This window comes from Trypanosoma cruzi, genomic scaffold (assembly GCF_000209065.1).
Source record: "Trypanosoma cruzi strain CL Brener 1047053517081 genomic scaffold, whole genome shotgun sequence".
NCBI classification, from domain to species: domain Eukaryota; phylum Euglenozoa; class Kinetoplastea; order Trypanosomatida; family Trypanosomatidae; genus Trypanosoma; species Trypanosoma cruzi.
Genome location: NW_001849542.1, coordinates 175,603 through 197,083, shown reverse-complemented (window position 1 = coordinate 197,083; position 21,481 = coordinate 175,603). Strand labels below are relative to the sequence as shown.

Here is a 21,481-nt window from a genome sequence, read left to right as displayed (position 1 = left end):
TTTTTTTTTTTTTCTGTTGTTTTACTCTTCTCGCTCTGTTGCACGACGCATCTTTTTTTTTTTTATATCCAAAGAAGAAAAGAAAAGCGAAGAATCCCCCTTATTTTTGTTTTTGTTTTTGTTTTGCCCTCTCCGTCTGTTCTTGTGTGAAAGAGAGAGCGAGCGAGCGAGAGTCTGGAGGACGCAGGAGGGAGAAGCAAAAAAAAAAAAAAAAAAGGTGTGGGAGGGGCGGAATAGGCGGTGGTGCAATCATTTATTACTGCAAGTACCGATTCCTTGTTGTTTTGTAAAGAGTTTGTGTGTGGGTGCGTCCGGGTGCTGTTTGTTTCATTGGTTGCCGCGTTTTTGTTTTTTTTTGTTTTTGTTTTCACTGAGCGTGGCTGAGAGGCTGAGGGACGTTTTACGTGGCTGCCGCCCACACATACACAAAGAACAGGAGCCAACAACAGGCGTAGAAGAAAAGCGACAGGCACGAAAAAAAAAAAAATATATTTTTTTGAGGGCCCCTCTTTCTTCTTTATTTTATTTTCTTTTTTTTTTTCTTTTTTTTTTTTGGCGGGGGGTATTTTTTTTTTTTTTGAATTATTTTCTTTTCTCTTTGCGTGCGTGTGTTTGTTTGTGTCTACTCACAGCGTGAGCGGCCGTGGGGGATTTTTGAGGAAGTTTTTTTTTTCCATTTTTGAGGGGGGGTTTTTCCGCTCCGCGTCCGCGACTGGCTGGTTGGGCGTCGTTTTGTCACGCCGTCGTTGGCGCTGAAGGCACCCGCACGAGGAGGGAAGAGGCGCACGATGCCGAGCAGTCAGAGCGGCGGCCCGCAGCCGCTGGCCTCTTTGACGGCCGTCGCGGCAAGTGATGTCGTGGCACCGCAACAGTTATCTCAATCGATCGCAACAACCACCACCGCAGCAGCAACAGTAGCAGCGGCGGCGGCGAATAATGCCAACATCAACATTAATAATACTGATAAGAATAACAATAATAACAACAACAACAATAATAATAATAATAATAATAATACAAATTCTAAGACCACAGCGGCCTTGGAAAATGCTCGACTGCATCCGCGTTGTGCACTCTTTCGTCCATCCGTCGCGCTATCGCAGGAAATTATGCCACTGTACAGACTTATTAACAGCAAATATAGTGAGGAACGTCGGTGTCGGCAGCCCGGTCCAAAGTATAATGATGGCTATGATGATCGACATGGGCATTATCTTGTCTTTACAGGTGAGGTCATATGGGGACGGTACACAGTACAAGGGATACTTGGTCGTGGTAGCTTCGGTACTGTGTTGAAGTGCTTTGATGAGAAGCATCAAGAGCAGGTTGCGGCAAAGGTGATTCGTAGTGGGGAATACTTCTACAATCAAGGACTCATGGAAGTAGACATTGTAGCGAGGCTTAATAGTGTGCCTTCTTTAGAGAACCTTGTTGTGCGTCTTGGTAAAGTGTTTGTTTGGAAGGGTCATCTTGTTCTGGTGTTTGAGATGCTAAGTATGAATCTTTTTCAGTTGATTCAACGTACAAATTACAACGGTGTGAGTCTTGATCTAACCAGAAAGTTTGCCTATCAGTTGATATTGGTGCTAAAACAGTTAGAGGAGCATAATCCGCCCATTATTCATTGTGATGTAAAGCCGGAGAATGTGGTGCTGCGGGATCCAAGTAGAAGCTCCATTCGTTTGATTGACTTTGGCAGTGCCTGTTACCTGCACCAAGGGGCCAAGTTGTATAAATATGTTCAATCGAGGTTTTACCGTAGTGTGGAGGTAATCCTGGAACTTGGCTACGACACCGCCATTGACCGCTGGTCGCTTGGTTGCATGCTTGTGGAGTTGCACACGGGTGTCCCGCTTTTTGCTGGAAAGAACGAGGCCGAACAAGTTGCCCGCTTCATTGGTGTGCTTGGGCCTTTGCCTGACGAAATGATTGAGAGAAGCCCAAAGAAGGATTTCTTCTTTGTGGACTCCCGACAGACACAGCAGGAGGCCTTTTTGCAACACTCCACAGGCGTGGGAGAAGGAGGCCCTGTCATGACGGATCAAACGCAGCGACGGGAGCATGCCGCGTCCCCGTCTCCAGTCATCGCAGCAGAGGTACTGCATAGTTTATCGGCAACATCGTCCATCTCTGTCGTCACCGCTGCATCTACGGCACCGGCATGTTCTTACGTCGGTCACTCGGATGTCGCAGCCAGAGCAGTGGCAACTCCACCACATTCTCAGCAGCAACAGCAATTGACAGCAGAGGCTATAGGAGAAGCAACGGATGGACGGCAAGCATATCGAAACTCTTTCCCCACACCTGGTAACAATGTATGTGCCAACAACAATAACAACAACACGGTAGCTGTACCTGCGCTGCGCCGACCAAAAACGGCTCTCTCGACGGCATTATCTGCGAAGAAGGATGTTATAGGACACACGACGATAGGTGCTGCTGGCGGTGGGGGAGGAGTGGGATCGTTTGCTCCTGCAGTAACGAGAAGAGGCAAGCACGCCACATCTGGGAATTCATCGCAACAGAAGACACATCTTGGTGCCAATGCAACGGCTGCCATCCCAATGACGACATTGCCGACTCGATCGTCCGCGGCAGTGCGAGCGTCAACCTTCACGCCAAGGCCCCGACTGACCTCAGCGAGTCATCCTATTGCGCACAACGAGGGGTCATTGCCCTCCTCTGCACGGGGGACTCGTGCGGGTGTGCAACAGGCGGCAGCGGCAGCGGAGCCACCACAACAATCGGGCGCCACTGCACCGTCCAAGAGCCCGTTTGTCATCCGCTATCCGCCTGCGCCCGAGCATTATCAGAGCCTTGAGGAAACCATTGGAGTTTACTCGGGTGGACCGCGAGGGTGCCGTCAGGGGCAGGCGGGACATGGTGTAGAGGACTACAAGGTGTTTTTGGATTTCGTCCAGCGTTTGCTTTGCTACGATCCACGAAAACGCATGAGTTGCACCGAAGCATTGCAGCATCCTTTTCTATCAGAGTTAGAGGTGCAGAAGCAGTGGAAGACTTGAGTTGGAGGAAGGAAAGGCACCGTCGTGAGGTCATGTGCGCGCGTTTTGTTGCTATTTCTCTTGCTGTTGTGGAGCTTGTAACCTTTTTTTTTTTTTCTGCTTGTTTCTTTTGTGCGTGCGTGTCTGCCCCCTTTCTCTTTTTTTTTTTTTTTTTGGTTGGTTGGTTGGTTCAGTACGGTTTTATTGCCTTTTTTCACGCCTTGGCTTTTAATTGACGTTTGAACGATCGTAGATCATCCCGAGTGAGTTTGGTGGGGATGGGCAGCAAGGCGTAAAAAAGGGGAGAAGGAAAGAGAAGGAGAGAAAATATAAATATATATATATATAGATGTGTGGTAAACAGTGAGAGCGTTACATGTGCATCACAAGCCTGCAGCAGCAAGGTTGTTGGCAGTCCGTTTTATTTTACCCTTTTTTTCTATTTCTACATATATATACATACATATATAAGCTGTGGTGGTTGAGATTTGCTTTTTTTTTCTTCTTCTTCTTCTCTCTTGTCGCTTCATCCCACAGCCAGTGGGGCGAGAAGGAATGCAGAAGCGCCACGGAGAGGGAAAAGAAAAACAAAAAAAAAAACAGGCTAAAAAAAAAAAGAAAAACGAAAAGAAAGCGGAAAGTTTTGTTTTTTGTTTTGTTTTTGTTGATTATTTTTTTTTGTTTCTTCTTCTTCTTGCTGATTCCCTTCTTGCTGCGTTGGTGGTGTGCAGAAGCGTGCACGTCACAAATAGTGCACCGACAATTCACCATAAATTACATGTGCCATGCACACCCCAACGTTGTCCCTGGTACCAGTTAAATTACAAATTATTTTGTCATGCCTTACATTTATTTTCCCGTATATATATATGATTATGTGTGTGTTGCTAGTGTTTGTCTTTTTCACTCATTCACGGTACCGCGACGCATACGCGGTTTTACCATGATGGCTGTTTTGCTGCTGCCGCCGCTGCTGCTGTTTTCCCATGCACACCCACACTCCACATTACACGTTACGCAATTTCATGTACGACCCTCTTTTTGTTCCACTCTTTGTTTTTCTTTCCTTTTGTGTAATGCTGATTGCTTTTTATTTGTGTATTTCTTCACCGGGGGAGGTGTCAAGATCACAGGTGAGCGTATTTCATGTCCACCGCCCGGTCCCCGGTTGCGGAGAACGGCTCCGAGGTAAACCCATTTGAATTCCTGGCATGCGACAGCAATGAGCAGCAGTTGTGGGAGGAGGTGTACCTGCGGCAGTTCCCTGATGCCCAGGAGTTTGGGGCCTTGACGTTGGAGGAGCAACGGGAGATTGTGGCGGAGTTGCAGGAAGAAGTGGATCTGCTGGAAGAGGAGACAACAGTGTTTCTGCGCCACGCAGAGTCTTTGCGAATGCCACGCGTCCCCAACGCCCTTCTCGGTTCGCCCACGAACAGAAGAAAATCCATCTCGACACTTCTTCTCTCCGAACCTCTCCCGCAGGCGCCGGAGGATAGCACTCTGAGTGAGAATCTGGTCGCGACGAGCGGGGAACTCGGCGGGGAGGCCATCGCCCTCTCATCTTCCAGCGTCCGCCGGGGTCAGGCGTACAGTCGCAAGTCGGTAGACGCCAATGAAATGTACGTCACACTAGAGGACCGCGTGGCGATGCTTACAAAGGAGAGGGACAGGCTTCGGCAGCAGCGGGAAAAGGACGAAAAGGAGGGAGAACATCTACACGAATTGCTCACAGCGACTGTGAAGGAAGCCGTTGGACGCTCGAAGGAACTTCGGCTGGAGTTGCTGCAGTTTAAACGGGAGGTGCTGAACGAGGGAAGCAGCACCGCCTCATCAGACGACTTGCTGCGATTTATGGCAAAGCGCTACAGCATGCAGGCAAAGTACCTGGACAAGTTGAATGTTCAGTGTGCGGCGGCGGAGCGAAATATCACGCAGACCCAACAGCAACTACGACAACGCCATGCGGCTGGGGAGGCCTTTCGCGCCATTGACTTTGAACAGCTCCGCATTGAGAACCAGCAGTTTAATGAACGCATCGAGCGGAAGAATTTAGAACTTGTGGAATTGAAGGGAACGTCCACACGCACCGTGCAGACGCTCAACACACTCATGGATGCACTCAATGGACTTACGGCGGAACAGAACCGTCTGCGAAAAGACCTAAAAAATCGTTGTGAATATTTGGCACGACTGCAGCGGGAGATGGTCTCCGTCACGTCGGAGGCGGATGCTGCGGAGCGTAAAAACGCTACCATCAAATCCCAACATGAGGCTGTCCGTGTGCCAAAGATCGAACATTATTTAGCACAAAAAGCCGAGGAGTACGAACTTCAAAAGGCGGAACGGCACTGGAACCGCAAGGTTGAGATTGCCGGGGGGCAAATGCGTCTTGTGCAGCAGCAAATACGTGCGTTGGCCAGAGCCACACAACCTACACGAAGGTGGTGTAAGCGGACGGGGCATCAAATGAGAACTCCCTCAAAATCCCACGCAAAGAGTTCACCAGGAACAGGTGAAAGTGTAACTTTATTTGCGGATACTGAAGGGAATTTTGAAGTAGAGACCCAGAAAAATGTCTCACCTGTTGTTGGAGGAAGCAAAGCGCTTCTGAATATGAAGCGAAAGAAATGATTCATCGTCACTGGATGGTGTGCATGTATTTTTAAGTACCCATGGCACGATGCTGTTGTAGAAGATAGTGTTGATGTGTTGGTGGGCTCTCGCAATGCGATGTACAGGGGTGTTAAAACCCAAAAGAACACACAGAAAGAGGGAAATGATTCAAGAAATATATAAGTACACAATACATACATATACAGATAAGGGTACCAATGAAGAGCTTCTCCTGAAATCCTCTTCCGTTGTTGTTGTTGTTGTTGTTGTTGTTGTTGTTGTTTTTATATTACGAGTTGAGAGGAAAGGCTGGTACAATATGTGTGCATGTGTGTATTTATCGCTGCTTTTTGCCGTGAGTGCAGTTTGGCTTGTGTTTCTTGTTTTCGGGACTTGCTTGCTGGTTTCTCTGGGAGGTGACTGTGCGTGCGGGTGTCTGAGTGTGTGGGTATGCCAAATGTGATTTCTGTATTTTACCGTTTGTCTCTCCCTCTCACTTTTTCTCACTCTGTGTGTGTGTGTGTGTGTGTGTCTGTGGAGGATAGAAGGAATCATTCCGCCCATTGTTGTCCATTAAAATGGCAGTGGCACTTGAAAACGAAATGAGGAACGAGACCAAAGTGCGGTGGGATAACTCGTACCCACAAACTCAAATTTTATGGCCTCACATCCTCCGCCGCCCCCTGCCTCCTTTTGGATTGTTTGTGGATATTCTTTCCTGCTTTCCCATTTCCTTCAGACTGCAGTAATATACATATACATATGTTACTGAACTCGTAGTGTGGGGAAAGAAAGAGAGAAGAAACACGCACTTGGGAAAACTGAAAAGAAGAGTTTTGTTTCTTTCCATTATTCAGTCTAAATAGAATGCCAAAATGTTCGGGCATCATTGTCGTTAAGTCACAGCAGCCCAAAAAGAGGACTCCTATGGAAGATGATGGCAGCGTAATGGCTGTTCTTATGGGGATTCTTATTCCAATCGCCGTTGCCACCATTTGCGGCAGTGGTGGCCTCTTTTTAAGCTGCAGTGATGGGTCGCACACATTCCCTGGCAGAGAGAGCCACGACGGTGTGTCCCACGCGGCTTGCATCTGATACCGCGTTTGTGGGGCAGGCATGGATGGCAAAATACACCAATCGATACCAGTTTCTATGAGAAAAATTGCGGAGGGAATTTGATTCTGGATGAGGCGCCGTAAACCAGAGAGAGAGAGAGAGAGAGAGAGAAAAAAGAGAGGGAGAGCAGCTTTTTTACATGAGTTGGCTTCGCTACTTCTGAATTTGATGTGTGTGTGTGTGTGTGTTGTTGTTTTTTCAATCGTGGGTGCCGAAAGGCAGCGAGGGTTGTTTATTGTTTTTGTTTTTTTTTCTTCCTCGCCTCAGCATGCCCGTCCCAATCTTCCCTGCAGTTCTCCAAGTTGAGGTGGTCGACTGCGTCAGGGGAATTCGTCACCTCATGATTAGCCCGGTTATCATAAAATGCCTTTTGAGTTCGTTTGGCTGCTTTTTACCGGTGTTCGGGTGTTGGTCGAATATCCGCTGAATTGTGGGGGATTTCGGGTACAGTGAGCCAAACTGTGACCTTCCGACGGTCACTCCTCCTCCTCCTCTCTCCCTCTGGGAAAAGGGGAGAATAATTTAGTTAGGCGCACGTTCTTTATTTGTCTGTTTGCTGTTTTAGCTGCGCACACTCTTTCTAAGGAGTGATGAGTGGCATGTATGTATTTATTTGTGTGTTTATGTGTGTGTGACGAGGGGTGTGTGAGAATATCTGTGCGTCCCTGCTTTCCGCTAGGGGGACGTGCATGTGAAATACAACACAATATCTTCCAACTGTATGCATGCGCAATGAAGTGAGTAAAGGGTAAAAAAACGAGAAACGAAGCGAAGGGAAGGGATGGATCTAGATGCATTCCTGAATAAAAAGAGCAAGAAGCTCGCGGGGGGAAAAAAGAAGGCCAAGACGGGCGAGCTTTCGGAGAAGGAGCGGGCGGAGCTAGGAATAGACGTCTTTGGCGGACTGGATAGCGCCCCATCCATCACGCCGGAGGCGACGAGAGCGGGAAGCGGCCACGTCCCGAGCAATGAGGGAACCGTCGCGTCCCCCATCGACAACCGCGTGTCAGGAGTCGTCACTTTATCAAGCAGCGCCCCCGTAGAGGCAGTCGCCGCTGATGCCGTCGAGGAGGACGATGGGGATCACACGGAAGTGGTTATGCAGGTGGTCAAGACATCCGAAAAGAAGGTGAAGGGGTGGGATGACGTGAAGCCGGCGTCTGCCTCCGTGGGGGACTTGCTGGCAAAGGCAGCCGAAAAATCCGGACCGCGAAGATTTGTGGCACGTGGGAAGGACGAGTCAACGGGACCGCTGGGGCGCGGTGCAAACCTCAGCTCTTCCGACTTGCCAACACTGGAAGAAGTTGTGAGTGGGAATGCCAAGAAGACGGAGTCTTCCCCGGCGTCTCCGTTGGAAACGGCTGGCGCCAAAACAGCTGTTTCTAGTGGCGTCTACCAGCCACCCACGGAAAAGCTGTCTATGAATGCAGACGTGCCATCAACTAACAAAACTGAGGGAACACCGATTTCGCCCACGGACAACTCTTCGGCTGGAGCATACAAGCCACCCACGGACAGGCCATCGGCTGGTGCGTACAAGCCACCCACAGACAGGCCATCGGCTGGTGTGTACAAGCCACCCACGGACAGGCCATCGACTGGTGCGTACAAGCCACCCACGGACAGGCCATCGGCTGGTGCGTACAAGCCACCCACGGAAAAGCCATCGGCTGGAGCATACGTGCCATCAACTAACAAAACTGAGGGAACACCGATTTCGCCCACGGACAACTCTTCGGCTGGAGCATACAAGCCACCCACGGACAGGCCATCGGCTGGTGCGTACAAGCCACCCACGGAAAAGCCATCGGCTGGAGCATACGTGCCATCAACTAACAAAACTGAGGGAACACCGATTTCGCCCACGGACAACTCTTCGGCTGGAGCATACAAGCCACCCACAGACAGGCCATCGGCTGGTGTGTACAAGCCACCCACGGACAGGCCATCGACTGGTGCGTACAAGCCACCCACAGATAGGCCATCGGCTGGTGCGTACAAGCCACCCACAGATAGGCCATCGGCTGGTGCGTACAAGCCACCCACGGAAAAGCCATCGGCTGGAGCATACGTGCCATCAACTAACAAAACTGAGGGAACACCGATTTCGCCCACGGACAACTCTTCGGCTGGAGCATACAAGCCACCCACAGACAGGCCATCGGCTGGTGTGTACAAGCCACCCACGGACAGGCCATCGACTGGTGTGTACAAGCCACCCACAGATAGGCCATCGGCTGGAGCATACAAGCCACCCACGGACAGGCCATCGGCTGGAACATACAAGCCACCAAGCAAAAACAATGCCCTTCCAAGCAACTAAAATTATTTGAACTCAATAAATTGTCCGGATTTCCACTTTTATTATTATTATTATTATTATTATTATTATTATTATTATTATTATTATTATTATTATTATTCGTTTAGACCCTGAGGGGAGGCTCTGGAACCCACTGTCAAAGAATTTGGGAGGGAATTGCCTTTTGAAGTGGTAGGCCTGTGGATCTAATATGAGGAGCGAGGGAGAAGAACTTTTTTTTTTCTACTCTTGCCAACACGTATAGCTACACTGTGTGTAGCGCTGTTAATCATCGACTGAATTAGGTAGCGGTTAAAAACCCCGCTTCTCCGGTAGCGTTGATAAGTGGCTCCATCTTTTGCCCTTCCGGTCCTTTTGCTTCCTCCCCAGCAGAGGGATTAATAGACCCTGGCAATATGTTGAGGTGGCCGGCTGCTACAGTATACGGGAGGAGAGTTGTATACTGTACCATCGTCTAGCGTCCCGGATGAAGGAGGCCGAATGTGAGAAAGCCCTTGTAATCTGATGCAATTTATTAATGTGTGTTTTCTAAAAAGAGGGATAATCAGGAGCTGACCGATATTTTTCCTTGTAGTGAAGATTGGTGTCGTAATAGCCATAAATCTTTTTTCCCTTCTTTCATGTTTATTTCTCTTTTTCTTTTTCTTTCTTCTCACAACACAACTGACGTCTTGACATGTCATGCAAAGACGATCTATTAAACTAAAACCGCACATAGTACCCCGTGGGTTTTGTCGTATATATATATACATACGATGGCAGGGACGACCATTCCATTTTGTATTTTTGAAGATGGCGATCTTTGCGTGGAGTCCTCAGCGCACCCTGAACAAGGAGCCCCATCGCTTTTGATTTCTCTGGAGCCCCTTCTTTCTTCTGTGGTGCGTGCAAAAAGCTCTTGGTCGGCTGGGGCAAACGCCACGGAGAACACTTTGGTGTGTCACCTGTCTGCATGGAACAAAAGGGAAAAATTGTGCCTTATAGCCTCCCTCCGCTCATGCATTGAGGATGCCTCACCTTCCAATATGAACGTCCCCAGTACATCTGATCCACTTGGCGTTACTGAGGTTGGTGGTGGTTGTGAGGTTAAATGCGTTTCTCCCGGCCAGCAGACGAGAGAAGATTCCTTTCCTCTTAATAATGCCTTTGTGGAGACCGTTGTTCGTGGGTCCTTCTGGAGGACTTTTGGCCGTAGGGGAGGCAGGGACACCAACCAAAAGGGTGTTATGTCGGATGGGGAAGTGCTAGATATGGAACGAGTTCATACCAGGGTACGGGAATTGCGTCGATTCTTGCAGCAGCGCCATGAGAGTGAGTTCAGAACCAAAAAGCCTATCGCAAAATCAAGTGGATTGAGAGGTGTTCAGGGGCAAAGAAAGGAAACCGACGAGGAAGAAACAGTGGACATGAAGCGCTTGCTCACAATTATGACAGGCTCAACAAGGGGACATTCGACCCAGAGCGTGGCCTTTGGCGGCAATGAGCCATTCCTGGTAGGGCTTGTTTGCCGCGAACTGACTGCGGGGTCGACCCCCCGCGTTCTCTCCGTGCGTCCTTTTGTCACGGCGGGACTAACAACCACCTCCTGTGAAAGTGGCGAGGACTCGGTGAGAGGCAATTTGGGGAATGAAGAAAATGAGGAAGAAAAAACCGAGCTGTCTTTGAGCGTGATGTTACTCGAACTGGGGATCGACAAGCTGGACTTTGAGAAGAGTCAGATGTCCCCCATTTGGCAAACACTCGTGTCGGTAACTGACTTTGTTTACGCCGTGGGTTGCTCAACTACCATCAACCATGTCGCTTCTATGATAGATGACGTGTATCACGCGGTAATTACAGCCCCAGGGCCGATGCACGCCAGAGTTGGATGTGGCGCTCGGCCAGCGGAATGTCCCTTCTTCTTTTATACTGTTTTGGGAGAAGCCCCATGCAGTATGAAGCAGATCCCCGCAAGGTCGCATTGCGTTGGTGACCTTCAGGCAGTGTTCTCTCACTTGTTACGGATGAAAGAAATGCAGGAGTCAACATGTTCTCGAAATCCGTTTCACTGGTCCATGCTTTTAGGGCACATGTGGTTTCTCACGAAGGGTGCGCATGGTAAGACTTTATCTTCTCCTATAGAGGGAAGGATGAACGACGCCATCGTTGCGGCAGTGGAGCTGTTTGTAGCCACTGCGGAAGGTGTCCTTCTAGCCATGTACGCCATGGAGCCACTACCACCCTTGTCAGTTTGGGGGGATGACATTGGCACAATGACCGCTGTTCCGCGACACTTCACTCTGGAGGATGTGCTGCATGTCGCCAATCAGTTGGCGTTGTTGGCCTTTGACACGGATGTAGCTCCTTGCTTGTTTAGTGGCCAACTCACTCCGCGACATGACGTACTTTTGGATGAGTACTGCGGTTGTCGCTATCACATTACTAAAGAAGAGTTGCAGCGGGCATGTCATTTGGCGTCAGAATCGCTCAAAGAACGCATTTCGGCCTTCACAACTTATTCTGCCGTGCAATTGTTGAAACAGTCATCTCTTGGGATAACGTCCGTGTGGGGTCCAACTGGGGGCGAAAAAAGGCCGGAAAATGTCTCTCTCGCCTGTGTCATAGAAGACTGCACTCATTGGATAGAACAGTTTCTCACGGTCCTGCTTCTGCCCCACTATGGGGTAGAGGAGGGAGCCGAGAACAATAACGCAAGCGGTCGTCGAAACGGTCCGCCTTGTCGCATGATGGAGAGTCCCATTATTTCAACCTGGGTCCCCACGGCCAAAGCCGTTGTGTTTTCGGAGCACGTAAAGAATTCCCTTCTTCCTGCCTTGCAGGCGATTGCGCGAGAGCGGGAGTCGCTCTTTCGTGCGAAGGAAATTGGCGAGTCAGAGGCGCGAGAGGCACTGCGTCTCATGGAGGATAACTGCATCCAGCTTCAGCGGCGGTGTAAGCGGGCGGAAGCTCAACTGGCGCATCAACGGTGTGCGGCGCAAGAAGCCAAGCGGCGTAGCGATATCCTTCGTACACAACTCCATGAATCATGTAAGTGTTTGCAGACGCTGGTGAAGACATGTGTTGGGTATGAAGAGACACACAGAAGCTTCACACGTGAGTTAAGGTTCCGGCTAAAGCACGGATTTGCGACGGGTGAAATTACGCCTATGCCGGATTCACCACCGCAGTACCCGTGGACACATGATCGCGAGATGGAAATGGATGCCCTTGTGACGACGCCATCGAAGAATGTTGTCTGTGAAAATTCTGCTGAAACTGAAAGGGAAATGACGAGGCCGTTGAGTGATACTAAGAAGGAAGTTTCAGCAGAGGAAACACGGGGCCCATCACCGGTGCCATGTGAGCAGGTGGCACTTTTAAAACGAATGCTTTGCGAAGCACACCAGCAGCTGGAGGTCAGTTACAATACGCTGCTCTGTCTCTACGAGGATGCCCGCGGGGCTCTTCGCAACCTGAGCACTGCGAGTGCCGAGTGTAGCAGCGTTAGTCTCAACGATTCGCGTCAGTCGTTCCTTTCCGTTTCGCAGCAAGCCACGCGTACCATGACGTCTGTCCGACGTATTGGTCGGTCTCTAAATACGTCTGTGGGCGACGCAGCGAGTGGGGAGATCTCTGCAGTGAGTTTGGAGTCTACTCCAAAGAAGTCTGCCGCAGGGCGTGAGATTTCGTGCCATGGTGTTTGTCGGAGTGATGAAAGCCAAACGCTTCTGACCAAAGATTTCTCGAAATCACCTTCGCGGGAGCTCACTCAAATTGCATGTGCATCGCAGTGCACCGATGCTATGCCTTCCACGGACCACATGCAGTTGCATAAGCGACAGCAACATGGCGCTGAGGGAAAAAGTCGGCAGCAACGAAGGCCCTTTTCCACATGGACGGCAGCAGTGCCGCCTCCCCCTTTGCCGGATCTCGGCGTTAACTCCGCCGTCGATGCCATCGCCGATCTTCAACGCCAACGGCAGGAGGCTGTGGAAGCCCTCACCCAACTGTCAGGGCGGTATGAGGCAGTGAAGAGAGAATTAGATGAAAGGAATGCCGCAATTGCCGATGCAAACTGCAAACAGAAGATGGAAGAGGAACGGTGGCGTGCGGAACGAGAGGCACTCCTGCAGCGGCTCTGCGCAGCCACAAATGAGAAGCATCTAGCAGAGAATGAATACCGGAGATGTCAAAAGGAGGTGGAACGTTGGGCGCAGTCGTGGTTGGAAATGATGGCCAACTCCGCGGAAGAAGCAGAGAATATTTTTACTGGTGACGAAGGTATATACACTTTTGCCGTGAATGGTGGCGAGAATGGCGAGAATGGTGGAAAAGAGGAGGACGGGAAGCGTGTGAATGGCAAACACGAGACGACATCCATCTGCTTGAAGACTCCAGAGGAAGCTCTCCGCTCTGGAAAGATGCGGCTCCGAAGCCTCATGATGCAGGTGCAAGTAGCTGCGCGCGAGCGTGTGAAGAACGTGGCGGAACGACATATTGTGGCGTTGCAAAGGGAAATTGAAGATGCGAGAGAACAAGTTTACAAGGAGGAGCTGCAGAAACGGGCCGATGCCACCGCCACTCTTCTTAAATCGGAAGAACGGGCGCAGATGGTAGAGGAAGTGAATCGTCTGCAGGAAGCCCTTGCAGTCATGCTGGAAAGAGAAGGGGCCTTACGGCTCGATCGTAATGAGCTCGCATTGCAGAAAGAAGACCTGTGGTGTCGTCTTCATCGTATGGAGAGTGCATACATGGCATTATTTAATGTGTGGGAAGACACAATGCTGAAGCGATGCGCATTTATTCTGTGGCAGTGGAGTTCACTTGTCATGGGCCTCTGTGAAGAAAACGCTGTCCTGAGTGCAAGGCTAAAACAGTCGCAGGCGGAAGTGCGATACCTCGAGGAAACTCTCCAGGGGCAAGCAGATGGTACTCAACAGGCAGCAGAGGAGATAAAACAAACGGCAATGCAGATGGAGAGGAATCTTGTCGCCCAATCAACTGCGGAGAAACGCGTTTCAGAGCTCCTTCGACGCCTAGACCAGCTGGTCACACTCTACGGGTTATCACTTGACACATGGGAACAGGCCATGGCGCAACGGTGCGAGCTCATTGTTGAGCACTGGAACGATAAATCACCTCATCATCTTTATCGCCAGCCAAAAACAGAACGCGAGTTGACGTCACGTGAGGAGCGTTCGCCTCAGAGAATAGAGACGCATGAACCCTGTGGACTTCTTCATGAATTGCAACAAAAGAAGCGACGCATTGCGGAGCTGGAGGAGGCATTGCGTCAAAATAAAGTCCGGTGTGCAACGCTGGAGGAGGCATTGCGTCAAAATAAAGTCCGGTGTGCAACGCTGGAGGAGGCGGTGGCTCAACTAAACGCACTGCTAAAGGCCCAGCGAGAACTGGGGATGGCGGGGGCGCCATCACCACCACTCATTTCGCAAGAATTCGGGGTGTTGAATACGTTGCCCGCACGAACCGCCAATGTGGCTCCTTCGGTGGTGAATTCCTTCTATGCATCCCCCAATCGTGCGTGTGAAACCAACATGCGAGAATACTCCCTGTTGGGAGGCGTCGCTGCAGGTTCCTCGCCAATTGCAGGAAGCAAGCGTCCTGCGGTGTTCAGTGAGGCTTATCATGGGGTGGGCTCGGCGAGGGGTTTGGATGGGGAAGAGGATGCCTTGGAGCCGCGATCACTGAGTTGGTACCTGCAGTCATTCTCAGCCATTGAAAGTACCTTGTCACACTGACAGGAGCGAGGAAGGTGGTGGGAGGGTCTTTGTTTATTTTATTATTATTAGTTTGTAACCCATCTTTATCCTGTTCCTTTTTTGTTGTGTGTTGCGTTTGACTGTTTATTGGCTCTTCTTTCTTTCATTTTTAATGGGTTTTTTGTTTTTCTTTTTGCTGTCGAAAGGAACGTGGAGGTGACGCATTTGGCCGCGTGTGTGTGTGTGTGTTGGACAGGCTGCGGTGGGCGCAGGAGGAGAAACGGAGGGGAGGGCGTGTCAAAACAGCCCGTGCGAACGATGAGCCACGTTCAGTGCGCTAACCCGGTGTTAGCAAAAGCGATTGAGTCGCTTCTCAACGGCCCTAAGTTTGCCGTTGTGTACTGCGGCAACCTGCAGTACAAAGTGTCTGTGGGCGACGTTATCGCGGTGCAGCGGCTCCGTGCGGAGATTGGGAGTTGCATTGCGCTCAAGAAGGTGCTGATGGTCGGTGGCCCCCGCTTCACGGCGATTGGCCGTCCGCTACTGACAGGCGTGCGCGTGACGGCGGATGTGGAGGAGCAGAAGCGGATGCGCAACATTGTGTCTCTTTTTGCTACGCCTGGCCGTCGGCGTGTGCGGTGGGTGGATGCGCCACATGCCGCTACAATTCTTCGCATACGTGAAATTCAGTACGCACCGCAGGTGGCAGGGGAACTGGATAAATACAACGGCATGCTGTTGAATGACTTTGCGCCGGAGAAGCACACAAATCCTGTGTACACAGCAGATGATGGCTTTGACGTATTTAGAAAGCGGGATAAGGAAGCGGTGGAGAACGCCAGTGCCTTCCTGGACCTCATGCGGTAATTGCTGCAAAAGAATACATACATACGTACATTCATATTCACCGTACTCGTTGGGGCGAAAAAAAGGAAGAGAATAAAGAAGAATACAGGAGTTGGTTTATTGGCAGAAAGTGATTTATCACTTCTTACCAAATGCATCTCCGCCTTTGGTTTTTTGTTTTTCACATGGATAGCATGCGTTTATTTATAGACTGACCCCGCCCTACACCCCTCATGTGATCTCTTCTTCTTCTGTTGCCGCTGCTTTTTCATCTGTCATTGAAAACCCAAAAAAAAAAAGGACGAAGGGACCGATTTCTGTTTTTTATGATAATATCGGAGGCACAAGACGGCGTTGATACGGTGAAGTGCGTAGCTGCCAACGACCGTAAGTGCGATAGTAATTCTGGCAATGGTACTAAAAGTGGCGACGTCGGTGGGGAATTTAAACCTGCATCCCCAGAGGCATCCAATGCAACTGTCACGTCGTCCCAGCATTGTGCTATTCCCAAGTACAAAGTTATCATTGTCGGTGACTCTGGGGTTGGGAAAAGCAGCTTACTCTCTCGTTTTGCCAACAGCAGTTTTAACCTTGAAAAAAAGGCCACCGTTTTCTTGGAGTCTGCCTCGGTTGAGCTGGAGGTGCCGGCGGCGCGGGTGGGTGAGAAGGAGCGTGTCATTGCACAGCTGTGTGACACCGCCGGGCAGGAGCGGTGTGCTGCGATCAGGTCAACCTTCTTCCGAGGTGCGGTGGGGGCTCTGCTTGTCTACGACGTAACGCAGGAAGAGACACTCTTACGGCTCTCCATGTGGTATGCCCATGTGCGGCGGTACGCGTGTGAGGACTGCGTATGCATTGTGTTGGGTAACAAGACGGATCTCCACAGCTCGCAATTTTTGTCAAAAGGCGCCGCGAATGATATCGTCAACCGGCTGGGCATGCGCCACATCACTGCTTCGGCCCTGAAAGGCAGTGGCGTCAGAGAGGCCTTTATGCAGCTGGTGTCGTCGATAAACGCCGTGCAGCGGGCGAAGCGACTTGCCGCCCAGAAACAGGAAGAAAAGGCGACAACGGCTGCCGCGCCACACCGATCGCTCGCTGATCCAGCGGCGGCGTCACTTCCGTGTGGGGGCAACCAAAGCAGTACTTTATTTCTTAATTCCCCCTCATCCTCAGCAGTATTCTCCTCAGCTTCGGCTCCCATCCCGATGAGTGGTGGGGGGAGGGACCGGGGCGGGTTTGTTGCTGTTACTTTTGCTGTTGTTGGGGGTCGTGGTGGTGGTGGTGGTAAAACCCAAAGTGAAGAAAAGGCCGTCTCCCCCAATAAAAGATGCTGCATTTTGTGGTGATCATGCAGAAGTGTGAGAAAAAAAAAAAGGAAAAAAAATCTATTTTTACGTATAAATGTGATTTATGCGTTGTTCCCCAAAACTTCCTGTTATTTTTTTACCTTCTCTTAGTTTGTGCATATATACATATTTTTAATGTGCACAGTCTTTTGAGACCATAAAGTGGCTTTTGATTGTTATTATTTTTTTTTGTGTGTGTTTGTCTTTTGGTTTCTCTTTCTCCCCCTCTCTCTCTTCCTTTTTCTTTTTTCTTTTTTCTTTTTTCTTTTTTTTTTCTTTTTTTTTTTGCTTTCACTCTGTCTATTTGCGTGTGTGTTTGTACCGCTGGGGTTGCTGGTTGACTTCTCGCGGGTCCGCAATTGTGTGAATGAAAGGAGGGAATTAACTTCTGTTTACTTCAAGGCATTTTTTTTTTTCTTGCATGGACACCCGCATGTTTCTACCGCCTCTCAATTTTTCCTTCTCTTATTTTGCTGTGTGTGTGTGTGTGTTTATTTCTTATTTTTTTTTTTTTTTTTTTTTGATTTAAGTGTTCCCTGTTAAACGGCGGGTTTGTGGAGATGGCGCTTCATCTCACGCCACTGAAGCGCAGTCAGTTACTGGATCTAGGGAAGCTGGTGGAGTCGGTGCTGCATTCATCGTGCTCCTCCTCGCTTGTCTCCTCAGGTGGGATGTTGAGTGGTGGCAACGGCGTTGTCCACCTGGTTGATGCTAGCGTAGCCGAACACCCTTTTGCTTGTGGGGCCTTTTGTGACGTCTTCGAGGATCCCTTGACGCGAAACGCATGGCGCCTCTACGACAAGATGCTCTACCTTGTGTGGTGGTCCCACCGTCCGCCATGCTGCACCGAGTGTGGTATGCAGGATGCCTGGGTGCCTTCTGCGGATAGTGAAATGAAGTGCTGGCAGTGTGGTACGGGTGCCGGCACCACGTTTGTGAAGGACATTGTAGAAGATCTCCCCGCCTTGGAGAACGAGGACGGTGAGGAAGATGGTGACAGTGATGGTGGTGATTTAGCCGGGGAGGGTGGTGGGGGTGCCCACACTGCAGGCGGCGGCGGCGGTGTTGGTGGGGGTCCGGTTGCATCTTACACATTTTTCTACGAATGGCTTTCTCATGTGCAGCTGATGGAGCGCGGGAAGGATGTGGTGCTTCCGGCGGGAGAGAGTCTTGCCGCCGTGCTGCGTGCTGCGTATGACCTGGCGCTGTTGTTTGTCATGCCCGGGTTGCCGACGACGGCGGTTGCAGTGTTGCAGGGTGGTGCGTTGTACCTGAGTCTTGTGCTCCATCGCTTTCCTGCACCGTTCCCGTTGTTTCGTTTGGCAGGCCGTGTGGATGTGTCGCAACAACCACACAGTGCTCATGCCACCGCCGCCTCGAGCACACGGTTGGCGGTGGGCAGGGAGGAGCAGAGGGAAGAGTTGCAGTGGGTCGACGTGGAGCTTCTCGCCGCACTCATTGGGGTCTCATTATCCGACTTTTTTGAATCTTCACAGGTGGCGGTGCAGTACTTACAAAATGTCATGACTGTAGCGGCGACCTTTGCCGTGCCCAGTGTGCTGTGGCACCCACAGCGTGTAGAAGGACGTGCAGAGTACATGATGACGTTGCGGCAGAGACGGCGGTGTTCTTCTTCACTTTACTCCACAGCGGTGTCGAGTGGCCTTTCACCGGAGCACACGGCGATGATTGTGGCATTGGAGCTCGCACGTGCATTTGACTCTCAGCCTTGTGATTCCGTGGAACACACCGAACGCATCGGTGCGTGGTTGGATCGTCATGGCCTATATCCACAGCGCCAAGTCTATCACAAAAGTAGCAATATCAAAAACAACGACAATAATGATAATGATAATCATGGGAATGATGGTAATAATAATTATTTTCATCATTCTTGTCAGGGTGTTCAACAGTCGCTGGGAAATGGTCACGAATCCGATAATTTGGCGACAACGAGTTCACCGTTAGCTGCCATTGATGACACGGCATGGTGGACATCACCGATCACCACTGAAACATCCCCCTTTGCCGGAACGATGCAGGCTGTCTTGTTGTCGCCCTGTGCAAATGCTCTTCTCTATGTGTTTGCGAGTGCCTTCTCGATGCCAGCGCTGGAGTTAGCGGAAATGGCGGTGAGCAGTGGGCTTTACAGTGGCCCAACGCGCTTCTTTGACACGTTGCGGCAGGCGGCACAGTCAGGCAACTACACACTCATGCCGCTCTCTCGGCGACTCTCGCCCATCATGTCTGTCTGGACGAGCGCCTACTTTGCTCTGCATTCCGAGGACCGATTGCCTCTTTTGGCTGCCCTGCAGCACATGCGCGCTGCAAATACTCGTGAGAAGGAAATATCTGTGGCACGTGTGGTGCAGCGCATTCTACGCAAACATCATGCGTCACGTCAATATCAGTTTAACTACTCCATACGCGTTGCGGACGACTCCGAGAAACAGCAGTTCAAGGGGGTGTACTTTCTTAGTTTTGTGACGGAGCGCTTTGCCGTCTACACGGGTATCCGCTCGGCGAGAAAGACGGTGACCTTTGATGCCGAGACAGGAAAAATTGCGCTCTGCATTATTGGCGCGAAGGAGCAGCAGGTGGAGTCGCTTGACGTTCAGTTCAACGGCCCAATTGTAGCCCAGATTGAGACAGAGAGTGCGAAATGTGTCATTGACTGCGTGTGCCAGTCGTTGGGTGCGGAACTTTGGCAAGTGACGGTGCGTCATTTGGATCGATGCGGTCGAGTGCGACGGCGCATGCGTGTTCCGATGCTCGCGTCGCGTCTCGATGCGTTGGCCTCTGTGCGTGAGGCGACAGCGATGGCATCTCACCCGATTGCGGGCCACACCACGTTGCTGGGATGGGGCGAGACAGAGGTCCTCTTCACGTCGTTACCGGACGCGCACGACGCCGCGTACGCCGTGAGACTACGGCGGGAATTGCAGCAGAATCTCTTCTCTTTACCAAAACCATCGCTTGTCTTTGGGATTTCGGAGAATCGTATCATTGCAATGTATGCCTCGCTGGTGGCGCTGCTGGAGCGCATTGAGCAGCAGCTCTCACAGCCTTCATCCGGTGCCGTCTCGTCGTTTTTAGTCTCCGCACAAAGAAGTGGCGGGTCCGCTGCAACATGGGTGGATGTTTTGTTGGGCGAGGAGGATGGGGGGGAGTCGGATGCGGTGCATGCAGGCGGAACACGCCGGCTCAAGGACACACCGCTCTCGCAAATGAATGGTGGCAGTGGTCTTCCGGAGAGCCCCATGCTCCTCCCCGCCTCCACAGCTGCATTGAAACTGGAACAGCAACAACAGCAGCATGGAGCGTCGCGGCAAACCCCGCTGCGCAGTCGAGAGGTGAGGTCCGTCCCGACGTATCAAGAAGTCATGTTGGGGCTCGCCGGCCATCCAGGGGGTGGCAGAAGCCGTTTGGTCCCAGGCGGCCGTGTCCGCGCCGCGCCACATCGTGATCGGCAGCCACGCCGTGCAGCGCAGCAGCAGTCGCCCCGACGGCCTGGCGGAGATGCGGGAGACGGGGTAGGTCACGCCCCATCAGCGGCGCCAGCGGGTCTGGATTGTGTCTCCTTTAACCTTTTTTGCGCCGAGGAATGTCGAAAGCGACTGTATCGCCTCCTGGAGTTTGTTGCAGTGTACACAGCGCGGCGGCGGAAGCGTGACAGGTCCTCCACCGCCGGTCACACGGAAGCAACGGTGGTTGCGGGTAATGGAGAGGCGGGTGCGGCAGGTCACGCGGCGGAGGCATTGATGACAGGCGTGAGGAAGGAGCTTCCGTCGCCGCGGCTGAATCACAACCCGCAGCAGCAGCCGTCAACACCACGTGAAAAGCCAACGCTGAGACACAATACACCGCCCACTCGGCACGGTGCAAACCCCTTGTTGATGCCGCAATCATCGCCCCGCCACGGCCCGTCGTCTGCCACGAAGCCGACTTCGTCCCCCTCGATTGCCCCCATGCATAAGCCACATCACCACTGCCATTCGCGTCGTCAGCGTCGCTCGCGCCCTGCCCCTGGGGAAAGCAGCGATGACGGCGATCAGGTCGGGCAAAGCCCCATCAGCTCCGTTGTGCTTCACGGCGGCAGCAGTGGTGGTGTGGAAAGATCGCCGTACTTGCGCAAGCGCAGTCGCGTGCAACATGATGAGGGGCGTCACGGTGGCGTCCACGAGGAGCAGACACGAACGGTATCACCGCGATCTCCCTCTTCCTCCTCCTCCCTGTCTTCTTCGTCGTCTCTTTCCCGGTAATCGAGTGTTGGAAGTTCCTCCATGGACACGGAGAGCAGCGCAAACCGACGGTCACAACGTGGAGGACGACGACGACGACGAAACGCGTAGGGCGTGTCTCCCTTGCATGAGTCTTTTGTTGGCGCTGCCACGCATGCGTGACTGAGCCTGGACGACGGTACCAACTGAGGCCGATGATGATGGACGACGCAGTGGAGGGAATATTTTTTTCTAATGGAAAGAAGAAAAAAAAAAAAAAAGGAAAACAAGAAAGAAGATCAAGCGAACCAAA

At 51.4% G+C, this 21,481-nt stretch overlaps 7 protein-coding genes across 7 annotated transcripts, besides 29 other annotated features; all 7 read left to right on the top strand.

Annotated features, from left to right (window-relative positions):
• Positions 1–4,401: a sequence feature (heterozygous, non-Esmeraldo-like haplotype).
• Positions 101–125: a microsatellite.
• Positions 342–368: a microsatellite.
• Positions 475–498: a sequence feature (AT_rich).
• Positions 510–554: a microsatellite.
• On the top strand, positions 789–3,023 carry Tc00.1047053511245.240 (serine/threonine protein kinase, putative; the record flags this gene model as incomplete). The annotated part of the gene is made up of 1 exon (XM_812978.1): positions 789–3,023. The coding sequence occupies one exon, from the start codon at positions 789–791 to the stop codon at positions 3,021–3,023; it is 2,235 nt and encodes a 744-aa protein (XP_818071.1).
• Positions 933–1,017: a microsatellite.
• Positions 3,107–3,177: a sequence feature (A-rich).
• Positions 3,327–3,350: a sequence feature (AT_rich).
• Positions 3,581–3,635: a sequence feature (T-rich).
• Positions 3,644–3,698: a sequence feature (A-rich).
• On the top strand, positions 4,149–5,633 carry Tc00.1047053511245.230 (hypothetical protein, conserved; the record flags this gene model as incomplete). Its single annotated transcript, XM_812977.1, has 1 exon — positions 4,149–5,633. The coding sequence occupies one exon, from the start codon at positions 4,149–4,151 to the stop codon at positions 5,631–5,633; it is 1,485 nt and encodes a 494-aa protein (XP_818070.1).
• Positions 4,402–4,967: a sequence feature (areas merged during assembly that could not be assigned to a particular haplotype. This can correspond to areas where the two haplotypes were merged or to regions with more than two copies in the genome that were merged during assembly.).
• Positions 4,968–5,243: a sequence feature (areas merged during assembly that could not be assigned to a particular haplotype. This can correspond to areas where the two haplotypes were merged or to regions with more than two copies in the genome that were merged during assembly.).
• Positions 5,244–5,462: a sequence feature (haploid, non-Esmeraldo-like haplotype).
• Positions 5,463–16,763: a sequence feature (heterozygous, non-Esmeraldo-like haplotype).
• Positions 5,863–5,898: a microsatellite.
• Positions 6,125–6,152: a microsatellite.
• Positions 6,818–6,858: a microsatellite.
• Positions 7,513–9,054, top strand: Tc00.1047053511245.210 (hypothetical protein, conserved; the record flags this gene model as incomplete). The annotated part of the gene is made up of 1 exon (XM_812976.1): positions 7,513–9,054. One exon carries the CDS (start codon positions 7,513–7,515, stop codon positions 9,052–9,054), a length of 1,542 nt encoding a protein of 513 aa, XP_818069.1.
• Positions 9,093–9,154: a microsatellite.
• Positions 9,657–9,705: a sequence feature (GA-rich).
• Positions 9,810–14,792, top strand: Tc00.1047053511245.200 (hypothetical protein, conserved; the record flags this gene model as incomplete). The annotated part of the gene is made up of 1 exon (XM_812975.1): positions 9,810–14,792. The coding sequence occupies one exon, from the start codon at positions 9,810–9,812 to the stop codon at positions 14,790–14,792; it is 4,983 nt and encodes a 1,660-aa protein (XP_818068.1).
• On the top strand, positions 15,072–15,620 carry Tc00.1047053511245.190 (hypothetical protein, conserved; the record flags this gene model as incomplete). The annotated part of the gene is made up of 1 exon (XM_812974.1): positions 15,072–15,620. The coding sequence occupies one exon, from the start codon at positions 15,072–15,074 to the stop codon at positions 15,618–15,620; it is 549 nt and encodes a 182-aa protein (XP_818067.1).
• Positions 15,926–16,948, top strand: Tc00.1047053511245.180 (guanin nucleotide-binding protein, putative; the record flags this gene model as incomplete). The annotated part of the gene is made up of 1 exon (XM_812973.1): positions 15,926–16,948. One exon carries the CDS (start codon positions 15,926–15,928, stop codon positions 16,946–16,948), a length of 1,023 nt encoding a protein of 340 aa, XP_818066.1.
• Positions 16,764–17,454: a sequence feature (haploid, non-Esmeraldo-like haplotype).
• Positions 17,187–17,235: a microsatellite.
• Positions 17,439–17,470: a microsatellite.
• Positions 17,455–18,042: a sequence feature (heterozygous, Esmeraldo-like haplotype).
• Positions 17,509–21,210, top strand: Tc00.1047053511245.170 (hypothetical protein, conserved; the record flags this gene model as incomplete). Its single annotated transcript, XM_812972.1, has 1 exon — positions 17,509–21,210. One exon carries the CDS (start codon positions 17,509–17,511, stop codon positions 21,208–21,210), a length of 3,702 nt encoding a protein of 1,233 aa, XP_818065.1.
• Positions 18,043–18,419: a sequence feature (areas merged during assembly that could not be assigned to a particular haplotype. This can correspond to areas where the two haplotypes were merged or to regions with more than two copies in the genome that were merged during assembly.).
• Positions 18,420–19,207: a sequence feature (heterozygous, non-Esmeraldo-like haplotype).
• Positions 18,755–18,831: a microsatellite.
• Positions 19,208–20,218: a sequence feature (areas merged during assembly that could not be assigned to a particular haplotype. This can correspond to areas where the two haplotypes were merged or to regions with more than two copies in the genome that were merged during assembly.).
• Positions 20,219–21,481: part of a sequence feature (heterozygous, non-Esmeraldo-like haplotype) that runs on past the window's edge.
• Positions 21,428–21,465: a sequence feature (T-rich).